The sequence below is a fragment of the Propithecus coquereli genome, unplaced genomic scaffold (genome assembly GCF_000956105.1).
Source record: "Propithecus coquereli isolate 6110/MARCELLA unplaced genomic scaffold, Pcoq_1.0 Scaffold285, whole genome shotgun sequence".
Lineage (NCBI taxonomy): Eukaryota > Metazoa > Chordata > Mammalia > Primates > Indriidae > Propithecus > Propithecus coquereli.
In genome coordinates, this window is record NW_012148452.1 from 3,312,761 (window position 1) to 3,336,238 (window position 23,478).

The following is a 23,478-nucleotide window of genomic DNA, read 5'->3' on the forward strand; positions in this document are numbered from 1 at the left end:
ATTTCTACGGGGTACTTCCCCGAAGTATGATTAACTGACTCAAAGGGTACGCCATGCAGTACACACAGAGTTTATATTTTTTTACAGTTTAATACTGAGGGGTTCCTTTCCCCATGGTTTTTAGTTTCCTTTTGGGAATCTGTTCCGGACACTTTCACTTTTCAAACTGCTAACAGGAGCTAGCCAGCACGCCTCGGCAGAGGAAACACCAGTTGCAGTTGGCATTCAGGCGACAAAGGGCACATGGGAGCGCTACACAGCCGGAGGCGGAGGACCGAGGTCTAGGGTCTAGCGTGACCCTGGGCAAGTGCCCCCCTGGACCTCAGTTTTCTTCTGCATAATTTGTGACTCTGACCAAGATTAGACTCAGTCTGGGCCTAAAGCTGTTGACTTCAAATCTCTGCCTTGACTGTTCCCTTGGTTTGGCTCCCCCAGGACGGTAGGTTGCGCCTCACCCTAGCTCTCCCCAACCACATTCTTTCCGCGCAGCCCCAACTTCGAAAGAAGTTGGCTCCCTAGGTAAAGAGCCACCATAATTAATCCCTTACCTAGATCGGTCATTTATTATTTCTGCCCTGCTTTTGCTCGCTCCCTCCCATTTGGCTCGGCTATCGAGTGCTCCTGTCTGAACCTGGCAAGTAGCCCAGGAGCGCGCCAGTTCGGCCCATCATTTGCTTCTGCCTGCTCCGCTCTCCCGGTGGGGCCGATCTTCGGCTCGGTCAGCAACTTATGCCCCCTGTGCTTGCTATTCCCGCTTCCGCTTCCGGTAGCAGCTGGTCACGCTGTGTCCTAGCTACTGGCCATGGCGGGCAGCCGCCTGGAAACCGTGGGGAGCGTCTTCTCCCGGTGCGTGCTCGGAGCCAGGGGTGGGCTGAGCCGGCCTACCCCAGGCGGGGGTTCTCAGTGGGTCACGCTCTTCCTTGGGTGGGCCTGAGCAGGGCGAGGCATTCTGTACGGTGCGGGTGTCTGAGCCGGGTGAGGCCCTCTCTCGTGCTCTCTGTCCGGGCTCCGAATAGTTATGCTTGACTCCTTGAATTTATCTTTGACGTTATAGATTGCACGCCCCTACCCCGAGTGGAGGTCTCTAGGAAGAGGAAGGGAGGAAGAGCTTGATGGGCCAGACTGGACAGTCCTTGCATTTTCCGTGACGGAACGGGGGTGGGACGCACATAAGGGGAGGATAGAGGGACTTAACCCCTGAGCATTGTTAGGTTGGTTTGGGATGTGGAAATACCTTCCCTGTTGTGGGGGAGCATCCCTGGTTCTCCCTCCTCCCTCGTTTTATAAGTTGTGAACTTCATGGTACCTTTGGTGTCCCAGGCTGTGTTTGACTGATTTGGGGCTTTGGCAGGCTGTTGTAACTGGCTTTCGTTCTGTTCCTTCCCTAAGGACGCGGGATCTGATTCGGGCTGGGGTGTTGAAGGAGAAGCCCCTCTGGTATGACGTATATAACGCCTTTCCGCCGCTGAGGGAGCCGGTCTTCCGAAGGCCCCGCTTGCGTTACGGCAAAGCCAAAGCTCCCATCCAGGACATCTGGTACCACGAGGATCGGATCAGAGCGTGAGTGTGCAGCCCATGTAGTGGACAGGAGGCAACAGAACTTCAGAAGGAAAGGGTTAGGTAGCAGTCTGGTAACTTAAATAAGGAATTGACCTCCCCTGTGGAGGTCTTGTATATCTAGTCAAATTAGGGAATCGGCACCTCTCCCCCGCTCCCCGTGTTGAGAGAAGGACAAGTTGTGAGAAGTGGAATGTGGAGTCCAGCAACTGACAAATCATTGCAATTATAGCTGCCTCGTTTCTGCGCATCTGCTTTACGATCCTTTTCTCATTTCATAGGCATAACTCTAACCTTGTACGGTAGGTATCCTTGTCTGCGTTTTATTCAAAAGGACTGTGAGGCTCAAGGAAGTAAACTTCCTGTGGTTATAGGAGGGTGGCAGATCTGGGAGTCCCATCTCTGACTCCAAACTTATGTTGGTCATTGTGCCTGCCTTCTCCTGGAGTGGAGGTAGGAGGAACATGTTCTATGGATCTAGTAGTCGGGATCTTAGAAAGCATTCAGACAGAAGGATGCCTAATAATCCAAGGGATTTGAAAGTAATCATCACTAGGAATTTGAGGGAAAGTGCTCACATTCTTTATTTCTTTGGTATCTCTTTCCTCTTTTATTATAAAAGTAACATATACTCATTGTAGAAAATTTAGAAACAAAGGAGAAACGGAAAGAAGAAAGCACAAATCACCCATAATTCTACCATCTAGAGATAAGGGTTTGAAGGCAAGGCCTGCTATTTGCTTAGCTGTGTGACCTTGAGTAATTACCCCTGTAAGCTTCAGTTTCCACACAGTAAAATATAATAATAGTACTTCATAGAATTGTAAAGATTTAATAAGGTAACACAAAGTCTTTAGTTGAGTGCCTGGCACAAAGTAAGCCTTCAGTGAATGTTAACCATTATTGATGTTATTATCAACAACATTTGGGTCTGTTTCCTTGCATTCTTTTCTGTGTGTGTGTGTGTGTGTGTGTGTGTGTGTGTGTGTGTATACTTTCATCATAACACGATACAAATAATTTGTGTCCTTTTTTGTACTTATCATGAGCACTTTTCCATTTTTTATACATTAAAAAATACATTAATCTATTGTGAATGTTCTATATTTAACTATTTCCCTAGTGTTGGCCATTTATGGTGTTTATATGATATTAGCTATTATAAATACTAATAGTTTTGAATTTCTATCTTTCTATGTAACACTGATTATTTCCTTAGGGTAGACTTCTACCACTAGAATTGATTAGGTTATACAGTATGAACATTTTTAAAGCTGTTGCTGTAGTTACCTAATTTGTTTCAAAAAAGTTATCTATTTTATACTCTGATTAGCGGTTTCTGAGAGTTCTTTATCCTTGTCAGCATTGATAGTGGTTAAAATTTTTTTTCTTTTCTTTTCTTTTTTTTTTGTTGAAACAGAGTCTTGCTCTGTTGCCCCGGCTAGAGTGCTGTGGCATCAGCCCAGCTCACAGCAACCTCAAACTCCTGGGCTCAAGCAATCCTCCTGCCTCAGCCTCCCGAGTACCTGGGACTACAGACATGCGCCACCATGCCCAGCTAATTTTTTTCTATATATTTTTAGTTGTCCAGCTAGTTTCTTTCTATTTTTAGTAGAGACGGGGGTCTCACTCTTGCTCAGGCTGGTCTTGAACTCCTGACCTTGAGTGATCCTCCCGCCTCGGCCTCCCAGAGTGCTAGGATTTCAGGCATGAGACACCACGCCCGGCCAAAATTTTTTTTTGCTCTAGATAGTTTTAAAATGGTGTCTAGAGTTTTTAATTTTTGTTTCTTTGATTAGTAAGAAGTTTCTTCATTTTCAGGTTTAGTGGCCATTTGAATTTGTTTTTGAAATATCTATGTTCTTTACCTATTTTAATAATTGTTACTATTTATCAGTAAGAGTTCTTTATAGAATTAAAAGTATTAATCTTTTGGTGTACATTGAGATATTTTTTTCATGTTGTTTGCCATTTGTAATGCTTTTTTTGTATAGAAGTAGATTATTTCATTCCACAAATTTTTTTTTGCGTTGCCTTCTATATGCTAGGCATTGTGCTAGACATCGTGCTGGAGTGTTTTATGTTTTCCAGTTTACCAGTTTTTTCTTTTTGTTGGTTTCATTGCCTTTAGGATTAGAAGGTTTAGGAAAGTCTTTTTCCATAAACTCAACCATCTTTTTCTGAGTTACTTTCAAAGTGCAAATCAGGTGTTGAAGCTAGTAGAAATATTCATTCTTTAATCTCCTTCTCTCTCATTTTCCCCCAAACCTAAATAGCCACAGAAAATGTGCTTGTAATGGTTCCCAGCAACATTCTTTTAAAATGTCTTTAAAATACTCTATTTTCTTCATAGTAAAAAAAGAACATCTTGGATGTCACACTCTTTTGGGAATATTTCTCTGCTGTCTCCCAGTGTTAGTGTTTCTCCTTTTGTATACCCTGAATACCTTGTTCATATTGCCCATGTTAAGGTGTTAACGTGTCACTAATATCTCTGCGTGACACACGCCATGTCTTTATTCAATAACAAACATTTATTAAGCACTGCCGTAGGCCTGGCATTGTCATAGTCATCCTTGTAACCTCAGTGCTTAGTGTGTGGTATGTAAGTTGCTTGTTAGTTGTCTTTTGAGTGAAGAAACTAATGGATTAATTACTGAACAAATGAACCACGAGGCTAGTAGAGGGAGAGATGAAAGAAAATTCCTTGGAGAGGAGTGTTGAAGGGCCAGGATTAGGGCTGTTTGGAGAGTGACCATCAAAGTTTTATTTATTCCTGAAACAACTTCAGGGACAGCAGGTTAGAAACCACTTCTGTGGCCACATGTGGCTTCCCTGTACGCATATCTGAGCTTTAAGTAAGTGGTAAATCACTCACTGGGAATTTACTGATAAAGTCCTTGCCCTTGAATACTGATGTCAGTTAGTTCTTAGTATCTAGAATTTGTATGGTTCCTTTTCTCTTAAGTGTTAAGACCAGTAATTGTGCCTAATTGTAGTTAATATACATCCCTGATTCTTATCACTATTCCTGGATGTAAGAAAATGGAATTTATAAGGTCACTATATTCTCCACTGGGGCCCAGGCACTTTTCACTTGAGGATGCTCTTTTTTTTTTTCCTCCCATAGCACTTGTTTGAGGTAGCAGAACAAGTATGTTCTTGCTCTAGTTGGAAATTTTTAGGGTAGGACATGAGATATTTGAGGGGATTAAATATTTTTCAGCACCTTTGTGCTCAGATCCATTGCATGCACTTGGTTAGGATGCTTTTGTGGTTTATTTAGACAATAAAATTTGTGCTTCTACTGTGGATAGCATTGGAACTGGGTGATAAGTCATTGGAGAATGTGGAATATTTTACTGGTCCCTCTTTCTGGTTAAATATTAATACCGTTAATGCCAAAATAATAACAACTTGTATTTGTATAATTCACTGAACCTTTCTTTAGCCTTTTTTTTTTTTTTTGGGTGTTTTTGATATTTTTAAGAACTTATAGACTTAAGACCACTGGTGCATGCCAATAGTCCCAGCTATTTGGGAGGCTGAGACAGGAGGATTGCTTGAGTCTAGGAGTTTGAGGCTGTAGTAAGATATAATAGTGCCTATGAATAGCTACTGCACTCCAGCCTGGGCAACATAGTGAGACCCTGTCTCTTAAAAAAGAAAAAAAAAGAACTTATAACAAAATAAATTCCAGATGTATCAAAATCTAAATGTAAAAAGTGAAACCATAACAGTATTGGAAGAAAACATAGGAGAATTTAAAAAATAATTTGAGTGATAAAGGCCTTTCTAAGCATGACATTAAAACCTAGAAGCCCTACATCTACCCAAAAGAACAAATGATACTCTGTAAGAAAGACACCTGCACCCGAATGTTTATAGCAGCACAATTCACAATTGCAAAGATGTGGAAACAACCCAAGTGTCCATCAATACATGAGTGGATTAATAAAATGTGGTATATGTATACCATGGAGTACTATTCAGCTTTAAGAAACAATGGTGATATAGTACCTCTTGTATACTCTTGGATAGAGTTGGAACGCATTCTACTAAGTGAAGTATTCCAAGAATGGAAAAACAAGCACCACATGTACTCACCATCAAATTGGTATTAACTGATCAACACATAAATGTACAAATAAGAATAACATCTATTGGATGTTGGGCAGGGGGGAGGGGGGAGGAGGGAACGGGTATTTGCATACACAAAGAGTGCAATGCGCACCATCCAAGGGATGGGCACACCTGAAACTCGGACTTGGGGGGGAGTGGGGAGGCAAGGGCAACATACATAACCTAAACATCTGTACCCCCATAATATGCTGAAATAAAATAAATAAATAAAACCTAGAAGCCCTAAAAGAAAATATTAAAATTTTCTGCACAAAAAAGTACCAGGAGCAAACTCAAAAGACAACCAATAAAATTGGAACGATTTTTCAAAATGTGTGACAAAGGACTAATTTCCTATTTATATGGCTACAAAGTTTGCTTACAAATCATTAAGAAAAAGACCACTGTCTTATAAGAAAAAGACCACTGTCTTAGTTTTGGCTGCTATAACAAATTACCGTAGACTGGATGGCTTATAAACAACAGAAATTTATTTCTTATAGTTCTGGAGGTTGGGAAGTCTGAGATCAGGGTGCTAGCCTGATTGGTTTCGGTGAGGGCCACTTCCTGATTCCTCACATTGGGGAGAGCAGGCAGAAAGGAAGCTCAACTCTGTTTCTTCTTAAAAGGGCACTAATCCCATCATGAGAGCTGTACCCACGGCCTGATTACCTCCCAAAAGCCCCATCTCTAAATACCATCACATTGAGGATTAGGGTTTCAACATGAATTTTGGGGGGACACATTCAGTCCCTAGCAACCACCAAATAGAAAAATGGACAATTCACAGAAAAGGAACTTCAGTTTGCTTTTAAACTTGAAAGGGTATCTAAACTCTTTCATAAGAAAAGCAAAACTACAAAGAGTTATAATTTCTCTCCTATCAAATTGGCAAAGATCAAAAAGTTGGAGAATGAGGCCGGGCGCGGTGGCTCACGCCTGTAATCCTAGCCCTCTGGGAGGCCGAGGCTGGTGGATCGCTCAAGGACAGGAGTTCGAGACCAGCCTGAGCAAGAGTGAGACCCCATCTCTACTAAAAATAGAAAGAAATTATTTGGACAACTAAAAATCTATATATAGAAAAAATTAGCCGGGCATGGTGGCACATGTCTATAGTCCCAGCTACTCGGGAGGCTGAGGCAGTAGGATTGCTTAAGCTCAGAAGTTTGAGGTTGCTGTGAGCTAGGCTGACGCCATGGCACTCTACTCCGGGCAACAGAGTGAGACTCTGTCTCAAAAAAAAAAAAAAAGTTGGAGAATGTAGTGTGGTCAGGGGATGGGGAAATGGCACCCACACATGACTGGTGTAATGTAAATTGGTACAACTGCTTTGGAAAGCAGTTTGGCAGTTTGGAAGGCTTAATTATATATGCACATACCTTGATCCACTAATACCACGTTTCTGAATTTGTTCTACTGACTAACTTGCACAGCGTACTAAGAAGTATAGATAAAGGTAATCATTGCAGCACTGTCTAGGCTAGCAATGGACTGGAAGCAATCTACATGCACTGATTTGAAATGATCTCTAAGAAATATTAAGTAAAAAAGGCAAGATATGGGCAGGGAGAAATGGGGAGTGACTGCTTAACGGGTGTAGGGCCTCCTTTTGGGGTGATGAAAATGTTTTGGAATTAAAGATGATAGTTGTACAACTTCGTGAATGGACCAAATGTCACCGATTATACACTTCAAAATGGTTAATTTTATGATGTGTGAATTTTACCTCAGTTTAAAAAGAGGCAAAATGTAGAGCAGAGTTTACCATTCTTTGGGTTAAAAAATGTGACTGGGAACAGGGGATGATAGTGTATATGTAATTGCGTATTAGTGGAATATTTCCAGATGGAAATACAAGAAACTGGTAAGCGTTGCTCCTGGAGAGAGGAACTGGGGGATTGGCGTGCAGAGGGGGAGTGGGTGTTCCTTTTCACTGACCACCCTTTTGTACCACTTGATGTATTTACCATGTGCCTACATGGCATTGCTTATTTCAAACAACAACTCTTTGTCTTAGGCTAGGTAGGTCATGCTATACTTAACTCCTCAGGGCCTAGTAGTTACTCTTTATTACTTTTACTCTGTTCTTGGCCATAGTCTATAATTAGAGATTTATATTTGTTTGTATTTTCTAGGAAATTTTATTCAGCCTATGGATCGGGTCAAAAAGCTTTTGATTTGTTCAATCCAAACTTCAAGTCTACCTGTCAGCGGTAAGCCATTTTACAGGTCCTGGATTACATTTTTTTTTTTTTTTTTTAAAGGATTTAGTTATCAGTTTGAGGAGCTTTGTTGAGAGGGATGCTCCTATAGGAAGATCAGTCTAGGGAATACTTGATACTGTGTAACAGCGTGTCTCGACAACTCTGACATACATACAGACCTAAGATGTGAGTACTTGGAATTCCAGGTTTGTGGAGAAATACACTGAGCTACAGAAACTTGGAGAAACAGATGAAGAGAAGTTATTTGTGGAAACAGGGAAGGCTTTATTGGCAGAAGGTGTCATTTTAAGACGAATAGGAGAACCAAGGACTGTGAGTATTTTATTGTTAAAATTATTATTGGATTACAGTATAAAGTGTCATAGTATAATGTAAACACACTATGTAAATAGTGGTTATACTGTATTTTTAAAAAGTTGTATTCTTTTTTTATTAAAGCATTTTATTTTATCTATTTATTTTATTTTATTTTAGAGATGGAGTCTTGCTCTGTCTCCCAGGCTAGATCATAGCTCACTGCAGCCTTGAACTCCTGGGCTCAAGTGATCCTCCCACCTCAGCTTCCACAGCAGCTAGGATTATAGGCAAGAGCCACTGTGCCTGGCTAAAATTTGTATTATTTTTTATTTTTTAATTTTTTAAAAAATAATTTCCACCTGCAATTGGTTGAATCCACTAATGTGGAATCTGCAGATACAGAGATTCAACTATTGCCTATTTGTCAGAAGTTAGAGGGAGGCTTGGTTTTCTTTCCCCAACCTTGGCTCATGTTCTTAAACTCCAGATCAAATACTATTAGATTGAATATACTGGAATGTCGTGGTAATGGCTGCTACTTGGAACAAGTGAGTTATCGTTAGGGCTTTTGAAATTGTGGTTCTATAGAAATTTTTATTATGTTTGACATTTGTTACAATATAATTTAACCTGAGATATTAGTGCTAAATTTTTACTCAGAGACAGACTGTGCCTAGTCATATGGCTTTAGATAATTAATTGAGTGCAAATGATAACATCTGGGTCAAGTACTTATATATTTGGTCTTTTAAGCAACAGGAAGGTAGTCACGTTTCCCGGAAATCTGAACACATGAGTGTCATACCCCAAACTGCGCTGGAAGGAAACCAGCCTCAGAAAGAAGTCCCACAGGACCAGCGTTCGGTGGCACCTGAAGAACAGTCGAAAGGCCTCTCGCCGCCCTGAAGATTGTATACTGTGTATGCTGACGCCCACACTGTGCTGACTAGGTGAATGCTGAGCTATTTTTAAGAGCTGAACTGTGTAAATGTTTCTTAATCTCTAAGGCATTGTGTTTGTCTTCTCTTAGTTCTGATTTCTGGGTTGTCATTAAAACTCAGTATCATGGTTTGAAAGAAGCAGTTATGTGAACTTTTATGTTAGGACATTACTAAATAAAGAATTCACTAGCTGCTTATAAAGTAAATTTACTTTGAAATTGTAAATTACCCGAGGAAACCTTTATAAAGATCGTTTGGGTGGAGCTCATTCTGAGTGGCTTGCTTGGATGTTTGTTAGCATGTGGGCTGGCTACATCGGATTCCCTGGTATATTCTCTTCTCTGGATCCATCAAACTTACCTGTACACATGGTGTGGTCCCTTGGCCAGCTGTTTCTGTCTGTAGATAATCTTTGTCCTTTTTGCTATAGAACTATTAACCATCACCCTGGGAGGCCAAGGTGACTCGTGCTTTTTGGTAAGAGTGAGGACCTGATATTGCTGATCGACAAAAGGCCAAGACTATAACTTTAATCTTATGGATTGAGTGTGCTGGGGACAGTTAACGTAGGCCTGCACATAGCGGGCTGCTCAGTAAATGTTTGTTGAATGAATGAATGACTACATCCAGCTAAAGACTGCACTCAGATGGCGTCAGTGTGGGTAACTGGAGTGCCAAGAGGGAGGCAGCTGATTTAGATGATGCTCTCCACCAGCATCCACCTGCCTCTCTGGGGCCAAGGTGTGCTTACAAGTTCTGCCTTCCTCATTTTCCTCTGTTTTACTAAATAAATGAAATATTCCTCTGAGATCGTAGTCTTTGTATTTGTCATCAAGCCAGTGGCTTTCAGTTCCTAGTGGTAAACTGCTTCAGAAATTCCTTATTTTAAAACTTGTGTTGTGGCCGGGCGCGGTGGCTCACGCCTGTAATCCTAGCTCTCTGGGAGGCTGAGGCTCAGGAGTTCGAAACCAGCCTGAGCAAGAGCGAGACCCCGTCTCTACTAAAAATAGAAAGAAATTAATCAGACAACTAAAAATATATAGAAAAAATTGGCCGGGCATGGTGGCGCATGCCTGTAGTCCCAGCTACTCGGAAGGCTGAGGCAGAAGGATCGCTTGAGCCCAGGAGTTTGAGGTTGCTGTGAGCCAGGCTGATGCCACGGCACTCACTCTAGCCCGGGCAACAAAAGCGAGACTCTGTCTCAAAAAAAAAAAAAAAAAAAAAAAAACCAACTTGTGTTGCTCTTCTACCCACTTGTCTTTGTGTACGGGCTCTTCTCTCCTGGTGGACTGTGGTGTAGGGTTCGGTCCACATCTCACAGCCTGTACGTGGTACACGTTCTTGCACATGGTGCTCAATTAATGCAGGTGAATGAGTACATGAGGCAAAAGCAGTTCTCAGCCACATTGCTCCTGACCTTTATCCTTGTGTTTGTGGAATGCTTTGCTTGTAGATGGCCAAGTACATTTCATCCATTCAAAGACATTAGACAGCCACTGGGTACCAATATCAGGCCAGACCTTGGGAAGAGGACTTAAGCAGGTGAAGGAGACAGTTCCATGTTCTGAGGAACAATCAGGTCACCCATTATCTCTCTAAACCTTACATTTCTGGATTTTTTAAAGGCAGTTTCTCTGCCACAATGATGAAGACTTTTAAGAGTTATTTGTCGCATAATTCTTTAAAAATTCCACATGTACGTGGTTCAAAATTTAAAGGTAAAAAGCCAGTCTCCCACCCATCCCTGTCCCATTTTCCCTCCTCTGAGGCCACCACTGTTACCATTTCCTTGTGTGGCCTTCCAGAAATATTTTGGTTTGCATATATGTGGGACACTTAATGCATACTGTTCTTGTTTTTCCAGTTAATATGACTCATCCTTTGTGTGGATGCCTAATTTAATCATTGCCTGATGAAAATGTTCATTGTTTCTATGTTTTACTGTGCTGCAAATGGGATAGGATAGTTATGGGATGCTGGCTTGAGGAATAGCTTATCTTCAATTTTGATATTTTCCGTCATAGAAATTGTGCTAAATTATACTCTCACCAGCAATGTATGATAATGCATGTTCCCCCCACATCTGATCTTATCAAAGCAGACTGGGAGTCTCAGGAGGAGACCCTAAAGCCTGGCAGAAGGGAGAGAGACTGTCCCTGCTAAGCAAATCTCTGGATGGGGGAAAAAGCTGCTGCCACTCACTGACTTCTTTAGGTTTAATGCCGGTGATCAAAACATAGTGAAAGGTGTAAAGCTTACTTGGGGAATTCAGAACTGTTCCCACAGTTTGGGTAAAAGCCATCGTTGGGACCCCTTAGTGTTTTGGAGAGAATGGAAGTGTGACCTCATTCTTGCCTTTAAAGAGCTTGAAGTCTAGTTGGGAAGACAAGAGTGACTTGTGAAACAGCAAGATGAACAGGCATCCTTTTAAATTATGGAAAAGTATGGTAGGATCGGTGGGTGAGGGATCAGCTCTGGACCTGTCTAGGAATGCACATGAGCCTGGAAGGGCGGGTGGGATCGACGCTGTTTCCTCTGCCAGGAGCACCCTCCCTTCCACCGTGGTCTGCAGGAATCATACCTTCCGTGCCCTCTTCAAATAGTCTCTCTGCTCAGAAACTAATGTTCAAATCAGGTGTCCAGTCCCTTATCAAACTCCCTACCGATGGCACTCCTAAGGCGCTTCGCTGCGGTTGGTATGCCTGGCCTGCTGTTTGTACGCCCGCCTAATTCACTGTGGCCTTCATTCAAACGGTAACTACTGTTTCCCTGTTCAGAGTGTAGATGAGGGCAGAAATTCTTATCCTTTGTGTCCACAGAAGCATTAAACAATCTTTCAGGAACAGACCCTCTTATGGGTTTGTTGAGCCCAAGGAGATGAAGGCAGGTGTCCAGGTGACAGCGAAGTCTGCAGCCGGCAGGTATGAAGATTGGGGTTCTAGTTCTGGATACTCCAGTTTTCACTGGCATGACCTTGTGCCTGCCACTGCCTCCCAGCCTGCAAAATAAGGACAATGTTCTGCCTCTTTGGCTTCCAGTTAGTGTTGTGAGGATTAATTGAGATAATGAATGCAAGGCTCATTTGTAATATGTGTGGCAAATGCTTTTAGTACTATTTTGAGAAGTAGTGGAAAACCCATTTGAACAGATGGGATGTGATCAGATCACAGTGGCCGTGACAACTACTGGGCGGAGCTCGGGTGGGTGTGGGAAGGTTTGAGCCGGGAAGGAATGTGACAGGGAAGGAATGTGACAGCCGTGTCAGACGGAAGGAAGGTTTGCCTAGGAGTGATGTAAGGATGGGAAAGGGGTGTGGGCAGGGAGGGAGGAACGAGGGGACATGTCAGATAACGAAGAGGCTGCAATTTCAAGGTTACAAACCTGAGTGACCAGAAGACTAGAAGTATCACTAACAGACAGCCAGTCGGGGAAGTGGAACTGGTGCTCTCAGGGAAGAGACCTTCAATTCCCAGCCTACTAAGTTGGTGGTGATGGTACAGTGTTCCAGTGGGGGACAGATACAGGTGTCTGGGAGAGAGGGAGAAAATCCCTAGTACAGGGGCAAAATTTAGAGAGAGGAGGATGAACGAGCTCTCCAAGGGAGTGTGGAGACAGACCCAGGATGTCAGGGGCCGGCCAGGCGAATGCTTTCAGTTAAAGGACAGGAGGAATGAGAAAGCCAACAAAAGAAACCGACATCCACATCGTCTACTGTCTAAATATCCATACTTAAGTGATCCTGGATTTACCAGATTTTACAGTTCTGCCTTTGCTTTTGTTGGGCAGACCCGATCCTTGATTGGGGTCTGTAAAAGCCCAGCCCAATTCTTTTTGTAGTTTGCTATGATACTTACTGTCGAGAGTTCCCTGATAATGAAAGTGATATTGCAGAATAATCTGCCCCTAAAGGACTCCTGATTTTGTTAAAATGATACTTTTCTGTCTCAATAAATGACAGCTTGCCACCGAAAAACGTTCCACAGACCTCTTTTTTTTAAACAAAGTTGTTCAAGTGGGATAGGATTTTCTCTGAGGCTGGCACCGGTGCCCACTCCTGCTCCTGGGAGTGCAGATGAGGCACGCTGGAATTGTTGGGCTGCATCCATCCCTCTCGGCTCTCGTCCGTGACCACGTCTGACTCACAGCAGGCTGGCAGTTTTCCTGGATACATGGGAGTGAGGGCATGTGACACGATGTGGCGCTGACAGTGAAAGCAAGCTGGCACTGCCTCGCCCAGAAGATCGTGGAGCTAGGAGCAATGAAATGCCAGTCGGGTTTGGGTGGGGCCGGGAGGGCCGAGGCAATTATTTTCTTCCTGGTCTGTATCCCAGAGCTCTATTCCAGAACAGCCAAAAGGTGGAAGGCTGACTCTGGCTAAGTTAGCCATGTGTTTCGAGCCTTTGACTGTGTTCGGTGAGATGAGGGATGCCTGAGCAGGTTCAGTGAGCAATTTGGTTGAGGTCACCTTGGCTGGCAGAGGAAGGGCACCTGCCCTCCTGTGGAAAAGACGGGAAATGGCTTTCATGTCACTCCTAGGGTAGTGCTCAATGTGGCAAGCGGGTCTCTGATTGGATGAGCGCAGCACCGAAGCAGTTTCTGTGGTGATGCTGAACCAGACAAGTGGTTATTGCTGCAGCACAGAAACGAAAAGGTTGCTAGGGAAGGCAGATGAGGCAGGAAGTTAAGTGCTATGTTCCCTACAAAATGTCGCCACCACCAACCACCACCACCGCCACCCTCCACCCATACAGATGACAGACGGGGTTTTTGTTGAATACTAGCTGACAGTATTTCAGGTATAGTTTTACCCTCGACGGATGCTTTTCCTGGACTCAAATAAATGTCAGTCACCGGACCTTCTAGTTGCTCAGTTCTTTTAATTAAAAGATGGTTCTAAGCAATATACAGTAGTGGTCTATTTATTATTTATCAAGCATTTTCCTTCCAGCAGTTAGTGAAAGGTCAGTGGCTTCAACGGATGCTTTGTTTTTGGTGAGCAGCTTAGATGAAAAAGATACACAGGCAATCTCCGCTCCCTCCTGTTTGCTCATGGGCAGGACACTGTTTAATAGTCATTGTGGCATTTAGGACCGCAGGCCTCTGAAACATGCAGAAAAGTGCATGTGCATCCCTTGCTGCTGAACATTTCTCCAAAAGTAAACATCAGGTTGTGATTATGGTTAATAATGAGATATTGATTGTTTGAAAATGTCACCGCCTGGAACCAGCGGGCTCCAGCACCACTAGATGGCGCTGCGCTCTCACGCTGCTCGACTGCAAGCCTTTTCTTCCCTTGCCTCGGGGTACGTTGCCTTTCAAGGTTGGCGAGTGTCCTTGTAAAATAATGTTCTGGCTGAAATTTAGGAAGCTGAGGTCCTGGGGTGCTACTGGGATGGGGTAGAGATGGGAGGGGACAGGTCACGGGACAGATGACAGAGGCCTGCGGGGGGAACCGGCACTGTTTGCGTGGTAATAGGAGCAGGAGAGGAGGAAGCGAACTGGGCCCCGGAGACTCTGCCCAGGGCGGTGTTTCCTAACCTTCCCCAGTCAATGACACATCTGCCAGCGTGCCGTGGAGGACGGCGGGGGACAGAGGACGGTGCTGCAGGGAGGCAGTGCCTAGCAGTGGAAAAAACCCAGGCCCTGGAGAACAGACCCGGGTTTGAAACCCTGATCTATCGCTTTGTCTTGTGACATTAGGGGAGTGAGCGAACAACTTGAGCCTCCATTTATCTGTGGAACAGGAGTAATAGCATCCACCTCATCGGGTTGTTGTAAGGATTAAACGAGAACATGAACAGAGATCTTGGCCAGTGCTCAGCCTGCTCTCGCTGCCTGGAAGGCTCTCGGCAACTTTCGAGTCCCACCGGGTGGGGAGGAACGTGCACTGGATTAACACGGAGAAGAAACAAAAAATGGCATCGTGCCCCCTCTGACCAGCCTCTCATCTAAACACCTAGCTTTCTCACCCCCAGTAGTTACTATCTGCTTTATCTACTTCCAACCTTCTAGTACCAAATGAACAAATAAGATAAAAAAATAAAATAAAATAAAGCAAAGGAGGAAACCAGAGAACATCTTGGGAGCTCATCCACTCTTGGAACTTACCCAATGCTGGTAGGTTTCACTGGAAAACTTGCTTTTACTTAGTTATTTGTTAGATTGTGTGTGTGTAGAAACTGCCTATGGCACTCTTTCCACCTCTCCTTTCCTTCCTCCTGTTGCTCCCCCTGCGCTCTTTCTGCTTTCTTTCTCCACCCCTGCACCCCACATTGTTACCGGAAGCTCAGCATTTGTCCCTGAGGACGCATCAGAAGAATGAGAACAAATGGTTTGAGGAGAAGGAAAGAGACGTTTATTACTTTGCCGACAAAGGAGGAAAATGGTAGACTCTTGTCTCAAAAAAATCCAAATCTTCCCGAACATAAGCAGACATGCGGAGCTTTTAAAGGGAGGGCCCTCAGTTCTAGGCTACTGTGTTAATGATTCTAATTGTCCCGTCTCTGCTGAAGACAAGCCTGTGACTTCTGCCCACCTGGGCCCACCTGGAGGGCTGGCTCTGGCCTGGGGTGGCTGAGCTATTTCCTGTGACACAAAGAACAAAAGACATTCTCCCTGCCGCAGGGATGCAGGCCAGGCTGCAGTTCCCAAAAAGAGTGGGGGCAGCTTTAAAACAGTATTGCTAATTTTTCAGGCCATTCCCTCTGTTACATATTCCCCACTGTCAACATTCCCCTTCCATATCTATGGGAAGAGGGGTGACTACTCTGTTACAAGATTATGGAGGGGAGCCAGAGGGTCACTACCTAGAGGCCCAGCCTCAGAGACTCTGTTCCTAGGGCCTGGGGCTGGTCAGCGATTGGGCAGGCGTTTCTGGAACTCTTTCTGGCCCTCCTCCTGGTGAAGGCCATGGGGAGACAGTGGGTGCTGCAGAAATTGTGGGCAGGGTGGGGGTGAGGCCTGCAGGCCAGAAAGATCTATCCCTGTCCTTCCTGCCATCTCACGCCCTCTTACTCTGTTTTACCCTGGGTGGTCTGCAGGCGTGTGGTGTGGCTCCTCTGCCTCTGGTTACCTGGATGCGAGGCCAGAGGAGTATAGACCTAAGAGTGCCACTCAGGTGGGTTACAGAGGGTGGGCTCTGGATTCTTTCCTAAGTCTTCGTCAAAAGAACCGGGTTGAAATCCTGATGTTGACACTCCTGTGGGGCTGTGGCTTTAGACAAGACACTTAACCATTTAGAGTCACATCCAGCCCCAGCACAGAATCTAGAATCCGGTAGACTCTTGACAGTGTATTTGTTGAGTGAATGCATGGACAAATGAATGGTTTCCCCGTCTTTGACATGGGGATGATAATATCGGTACCCAGCATGTTTTGGGGTGCAAACCCAAGAGATGCACTGGCTATGCAGACCTTCGTAAACTCTTAAGCCTTCTACAGTTACACAAAATAAAGGCGCAGGGAAGGAGAAAATGGCTGTGGAGCTCGCGGGGATGGTGCTGGACTTTACCCCAGAGGGGCAGCGGGACGGGGTTGACTGGTGGGAAAGTTCCGCTTTCCAGTGTCTGTCTGCTAAAGAAGTCTCCTCTCCCGGGTGCGGGTGCAGGTGTGTGCTTGGGACATCTCGCCAGCTCCCTGGCTCCTGCCAAGCGAGGCGAATGGCCCTGCGCTCTCTGCAGCAGGGATCATCGCCTCCTCTGCCCTTGCAGAGCCCATGCCTTCCTCAGGCCTGGCTTCCCGCCGGGAACCAGCCTGGCTTAGGTGCCACTTGGCTCCTCAAGGCATCCAGGCCCCCCGCCGGCCGGGTATAATGTCAGGGACAATGGGCTTGCTGTGTTGTTACTGCTGTGTGGTGGCTGCAGGCTGACTCCCACAGCACTGGTGGGGGCTCCACTTCCAAATGGCGGAAGGGAGGGCTCGGAGCCCAGTCTGGGTCACCTCAGTGAGTGTTCCTGAGCCACTTCCCCTGGTTTTTCTGCCCAGCCACACTCATGGGGCCCGTGAGGTTAGAACAAGAGGCTTAATCCCAGAAAAATTCCAATTTAAATCCTAAGAAGGGCAGGCTTGTCTTGGCAACCCTGCTCCAGCCTAACTTTCCCACTGGTGTATGTCAGAGAAGAGAAAGCGGCCGTGGGACAGGCCGCATGGGGAGGAAGGTCTGGTAACCTGAGCACCAGACAGACAGAGGGCACCGGAACGTTCCACAGTCCTGTGGCTCCTGGCCTACCGGGCAACCTGACCTCCAATGCAGCATGTTCTCGGGCTTGGGACTGTTTATTTCTTCCCTACTGATTGTTGACTCGCCTAGACTGGCTTCTTAAAAGAACCACTTTAAACACCTGTAAAGTCTAACAAGGTCAAATTTAGGAAAATCTCATCTGCAGAACTGAGGTCCCCTGAGCCACCGGCCACTTGTAATTACTATTAATGAGCAACAGATGACAGATGTTCATTGCTCGACTGACACACGCATTGTCAGCCCCCAAAGGGGAGGCTCAAAGATCTAAAGGACTCAAATATACTTTACCGTCATGTTGAAGTGAATGAAACTTTCAGGGTGTAATCAAGATTTCTTACATGTGAGAACCCAATGACCCATAGGCAATGTTTGCCTTAAAAAAAGAAAAAAATGAGTGCACCACCATGGCTTACTGACATTAAAAATAGCTCCTCTAGTCCAAAAACGAGGCAGAAGATGGCATGCACAGAAGACAGAACACGGGGGGAGGCTCCTGGAGCCCCAGCCTGGCCCCAGCTCACCCACTGCTTGGCCGTTTGACTTTGGTAAGTCTTTAAACTTTTTCAGCCATCTGTAAAACGAGGATGTTGAGCTACACGATCCCTGAAGTCCTGTTCTTTGGGTCTGTGGGTCCAAGAAGAGCTGCAAAGATGAGGAGAGCCAGCAGGTTCCAAGACTCATTAAATACTTATTTAAAATCTTTTCGCTTTTTAAATTTGATTATGGAAACCCTCATAAAGGTAGAGAGAATCATATTAATATAAAGATCCTCTGTGTTCATCATGTCAACTAAAACATTATTAATACTTTGCTATATTTGCTCATCTATGTTTTTTTCTGCAGTATTTTAAAGCAAGTCCATATATAACCTTTCTCACCCAAGGCTTCAGCCTGCTTCTCTTAAAAATAAGAACCTTTCTTTTTCTTTTTTTTTTTTTGAGACAGAGCCTTACTCTGTTGGCCGGGCTAGAGTGCAGTGGTGTCATTATAACTCACAGCAACCTCAAACTCCTGGGCTCAAGCAATTCTCCTGTCTCAGCCTCCCCAGCAGCTGGGACTACAGGTGCACACCACCACACTTGGCTAATTTTTCTATTTTTTAATTTGTAGAGACGGGGGGTCTTGCTCTTGCTCAGGGTGGTCTTGAACTCCTGGCCTCCCAAAGTGCTAGGATTACAGGCGTGAGTTACTGTGCCTGGCCTAAGACCCTTTCTTATATCAACACAATACCGTAATCAAACCCAACGAGGTAATTAGCCATTCTTGAATATTATCTCCTACTCAGTCTATCTTCAAATTTCCCCACCATCTTCTGAACAGGCTGCCCACTCCCTCATACCCCAAGCCTGTCGCTGGGGCCAACCAGCCACTCTTAACCATTTTTGCTTTTAGTGTTTCTGGTGGTGACCTTCACATCTCCAAATCATCAGCTTATCCCACCATTTCTTGCTTTACCAACTGTAGTCAATGTCTCCTGGCTTTCTGCTATGTTAGATGAGGATTTAGCAACGTAGATTATGTTGCCTCCCAGTGTGGTATATTTCCATTTTAGTTCCTCTGTGTAGTAACACTTACTAAGGTGCTGTTTTGAGTTGAATTGTGTCCCCCCAAAAGATACGTTGAAGTCCTAATAGCTGGTGCCTGTGCATGTGATCTTATTTGGAAACGGGATCTTTGCGGCTGTAATCAATTTAAGATAAGGTCATGTCGGATCAGGGTGGACCCTAGATCTAATGACTGGTGTCCTTATGAGGAGAGAGAGATTTGGAAACAGACTCACACAAAGAGGAAAGACAGCCCTGTGGTGACGGAGGCCAGGTTAGAGTGATGCAGCCACAAGCCAAGGACCACCAAGGATTGTAGCAACCCGCAGATGCTGGAAGAGGCAGGAAGGATTCTTCCCTCGAGCGTTTGGAGGGAGCATGGCCCTGCCACACCTTGATTTTGGAGTTCTGGCCTCCAGAACTGAGACAGAGTAACATTCTGTTGTTTTTAAGCCACTCAATTTGTGGCAATTTGATACAGCGGCCCTAGGAAATGAGTACAGGTCCTTCTACCTTTGGAGCATGTCATCATATACTTATCCTCTGTGTATTGGTCCATCAACGACCTCTTGACTTCCTACTTCGTAAGATGAGGGTAAGAACCAAAGGTTTCAACTCACAGCTGATGGATCCAGGGTCTGAGAAGCCTTGAGTGATCATGAAAAGCAGTAGTACAAAGGGTGGATGCTGTCACCCTGGGGCTGTAGGATGTCCTGATAGTGTGTCCACAGCTAGCGGTCCCAGAGCCCGGCCCGGAGTTAAGGCTGTCTCAGCCCCCAAGCTCCAGTGGCCAGGTCTGCCTGCTCCCCTCTCACTCACAAAGGCCTGTTCCCTCTGGAAATGTCCCAGATGCTGGATGCTGGCAATAGAGACCAGCCCCCTCATAGAGCAACTGCTTCTGAACCTGCTTGGACAGTGAGCCGTCGCATGCCCTGAGAGGTGCTAGGAAACCGAGGGATGCACATTTTTGTTTTTTTCTGTAGGAACCTTATTGCCCAGTTTTTCCTCTGTGAAGATCCATGGGCGAAGTTGTTTTTTTTTCACATCTTGGTTCAAGAAAAAATGTTGCTGCTTTTGAGCTGGGGTGGTTTACCTTTGTGACCTTGGCAAATCTGGTATCTTAGTATCCCTCTTAGTTTCAGTTGTAAGGAAATTCAGAGCTAAGTTTACGTGCAGCTGTGGAATAGGAGTTTATAATGACATTGTCTTTGATTATTATGAATTATTTCAGGCATTCAAAAATTACAGGGAATATATAACAAATACACATGTACCCACTACCTAGCTTAGGACGTGAAACTTAACGAATACAAATGAAGACTCTTGTATCCATTCCTGATCTCTTTCTCCTTCCCTACCCTTGTGATATCTTCCTGCACTTGCTAGTCATCTTTCTCATTTAAAAAATAATAATTTTTCTGCAAATGTACGCATCTATAACAAACGTATAGCATTATTTCGCACATGTTAAAACATCATTAAGTGGTTTCGTGCTACACATATCCCTCTGTAATTTGATCTTTTTACTCAAGTTTCTTTTGAAACTTGCTGGCTTTGCCACATGTAGCTCTAATTAATTCATTTTTCACTGCTGTATGGAATTCCATTGTAAGACTAGACACATGACTACGCAGGGTTTAAGAGCATGACTCTGGGGCCTTGGTTCTGTGACCTTGGACAAATTACTTAACCCCTTCATGGCTCAGTTTCCTCATCTGTAAAATGGGGCTAATAATACCAGCTGCCTCACAGAGTCAATGTGAAGATAGATGAATTGGTAGACGTAAAGCTTTTAAGATATTTCTGGTACGTGGTGCATGCCATATAAGAGTTAGTCCCATAAGCAGTAATGGAGCACTGTTTTGGGAAACGCCATATCACCAGTGTTCTTCATGGCACAGAAGAGGCAAGTATGTAGAAAAACACAGATATCAAGGATGCTGAGTCAAAAAGGGATTCAGAAATGTCAGAATGCACATGAAATTTTAGAACTACATGAATAAATGTATTTCACCTATAGCTTTCATTTTTATGTATATAATAGAATGGTGAAAAAAACTATGTATAAATAAATTGAAAAGAGTGCTTTCAATAATTAAAAAATAAACATTAGAAATGATTTTTAAAAAGAGTTGGCTATCATTGTTATATATTTATTTTCCTGTTGGTGGACATTTAAGACATTTAAGTTGCTTCTAGCTTTTTTTTCTTTTCCTGCGTCCAGGATGTAGCAGGGAACATTATTATCCCTGTTTCTTTGTGGACGTGTGCACGAAAGAGTCCCTCTGAGCCAGGGCATCCCCCTAAGAGCAGGATCACCGGGCTGTAGGGTGTGCTCATCTTTAGCTTTCTGGGGGATGCCAAGTTGCTCTCCAGCAGGGTGGCACTCACTCACTCCCACCTGAGTGCGTGGGTGTGCCCATGTTCCCACTCTTACTGATTCTTGGTATCATTTTTGTACATTACTTTTGCTTAAATTTCGTTTAATCTTCCTCCCCCTTTACCCAGATGTCCTCATCTATTTATTTGCATTCTAGTATATATTTCTGTAAGCATTCTTTTATCCATTCTCCCCTCTTTTTCTTTCAAATGAAGCAGCATATAAATACATAAAAATTCCACAGGGTCCCACAGAATGAAGAACATAATCTACAGGGGCTGCCTGCTACCCCAGACCCCAAAGCTCCTGGCTCTCAGAATTGTTAAGGTTAGGCCAGGTGTGGTTACTCATGCCTGTAATCCCAGCACTTTGGGAGGCTGAGGCAGGAGGATCGCTTGAGGCCAGGAGTTCAAGACTAGCCTGAGCAACATAGCAAGACACCATATCTACAAAAAATGGAAAAATTAACTGGGCATGGTGGTGTGTACCTGTAGTCCCAGCTACTTGGGAGGCTGAGGCAGGAGGATCGCTTGAGCCCAGGAGTTTGAGGTTGCAGTGAGCTATGATTGTGCCACTACACTCCAGCCTGGGCAATAGAGCTAGACCCCGTCTCCAAAAAAAAAAAAATTGTTAAGGTAGCTATTAGGAGTGGCTAACATTTTTTGAGCGCCTACTATGTGATAGGTGCTCTACAAATATTATCTTATTCAATCTCACAGCAACTCCATGAAATAGAAATGTTATTCCCAGAACCGTGATTCAAAGGAGGCAGTCTAATGCCAGAGTCTATGTTTTTAACTACAGGGCCTCCCGCAGGGCCGCCATGTGGGTTGACTCAGCCTGGGCACTATTTGCAGAGTATAATGTGAACGGCCTCCCTGGGGGTTGTGCAGGGCAATGGCCCTGGCTTTCTACTAAGGAAGAGCTTAAAGAAAATGCTTAGAAATGACAGGCTTAGAAGGATAAGCCCCACTACGCACTGAGGGTCCTTTCTGCTCTGGATTTATGGTGCTTTCATAAGGTCATAGTTCTTCACGTTTTAAAAGCCTATTGGCGTGAGAGCCCTCCCACCTATATCAACATTTGTGTAAGAAGGGAGAGCCCAGCGTGGGCCCCGCGCTCTGACACTAGCCGTGTCAGGCCACAGACTCGGCCGCCGTTCGTGGCTTTCTCCCTTGGCCACCGCAGACTTATTGAGCAATATATTATGAGTGTGCCTCACTCTGATGATGTGTTATGGATAAATCATTAAGGAGGCAGCTCACCGCGGTGATGTATTGGTGTAATAGATCATCAGAGTGAAGTCTTCTGCCGACACACGGGCTGGCTCAAAGGGTGGTGTCATTCAGGGAAGAATTAGCCCAGCAGCAGATCTGGCTTAATTACAGGATAAAAGGTTTGTGAATGATCGGCTGAAGTCTGCAGCACCAGCATTTTGATTCTCGATGTAAAAGCATAATTGGGCTTCCTGAGAGAATTTTTGATTATTTTCAAACAGCCTCCCGCTTTATCACAACAGCACAACTTGCCACGTGGCTGCAGGGGCACCTTTTATGGGAGGGATCTCCAGGCCCTTTCCACATCTGAATTATTGTCCTCCTTTCAATTTGTAGGTCACAGAAGGAATTAAGGGAGATACAATTCAGAAGGCCTGCCTTTCAGGCCTTCAGAATCATGTCTTTAGCAACCGGACCATTGGAATCAAGTGATCTATTTAAATCGTTAACTGAGGAAGTGGTTCTTAACTGCTGACCTAGGTCTGTGAACACAAGCGGGGGAAAAGAGGGCGGTCTGGTTGAGGGTGTGTCTCAGGACATCAGTGTCGTAGGGATAATAATAATAATAATGTTTATCTAACACTTAACATTGGGCTAAAGGCTTTGCATGTATCACTTAATCTCATTTAATCCACGTGACCACATCGTGAGACAGGCATTATGGTTACTATCATTCCCATTTTCCAGATGAGAAAACCAGCCAACAGTGGACTTATCGGCCGAGGTTGCACAGCTGCTAGTGGCAGAGCTGGTGTGCTTGATGCCGTGGGTGATTCTTACGGGCTTCTCTCCCCACTTCCAGAGCTCCCCTTCCTCTTAGAACCCTAAAGCAGCACTTCTGTGACCTGCAGACCTCATTAAGCACAAAGATGTGTGTTTGTTGAAAAACTGAATAT

General features: G+C 44.6%; 1 protein-coding gene across 1 annotated transcript; it reads left to right on the forward strand.

The window, feature by feature from the left end:
* Positions 1–751: 751 nt before the first annotated feature.
* On the forward strand, positions 752–9,401 carry MRPS23 (mitochondrial ribosomal protein S23). The gene is made up of 5 exons (XM_012648456.1): positions 752–846; positions 1,390–1,560; positions 7,815–7,892; positions 8,090–8,216; positions 8,955–9,401. The coding sequence occupies exons 1-5, from the start codon at positions 803–805 to the stop codon at positions 9,105–9,107; spliced, it is 573 nt and encodes a 190-aa protein (XP_012503910.1). The 5' UTR covers positions 752–802; the 3' UTR covers positions 9,108–9,401.
* The last annotated feature ends 14,077 nt before the right edge of the window (positions 9,402–23,478 follow it).

Bases quoted from the DNA above. Each gene is read 5' to 3' on its own strand.
- MRPS23 (XM_012648456.1), top strand. From the start codon at position 803: ATGGCGGGCAGCCGCCTGGAAACCGTGGGGAGCGTCTTCTCCCG. The intron at 847-1,389 runs GTGCGTGCTCGG...TCCTTCCCTAAG, and splicing joins GTGGGGAGCGTCTTCTCCCG to GACGCGGGATCTGATTCGGG. The intron at 1,561-7,814 runs GTGAGTGTGCAG...TGTATTTTCTAG, and splicing joins CACGAGGATCGGATCAGAGC to GAAATTTTATTCAGCCTATG.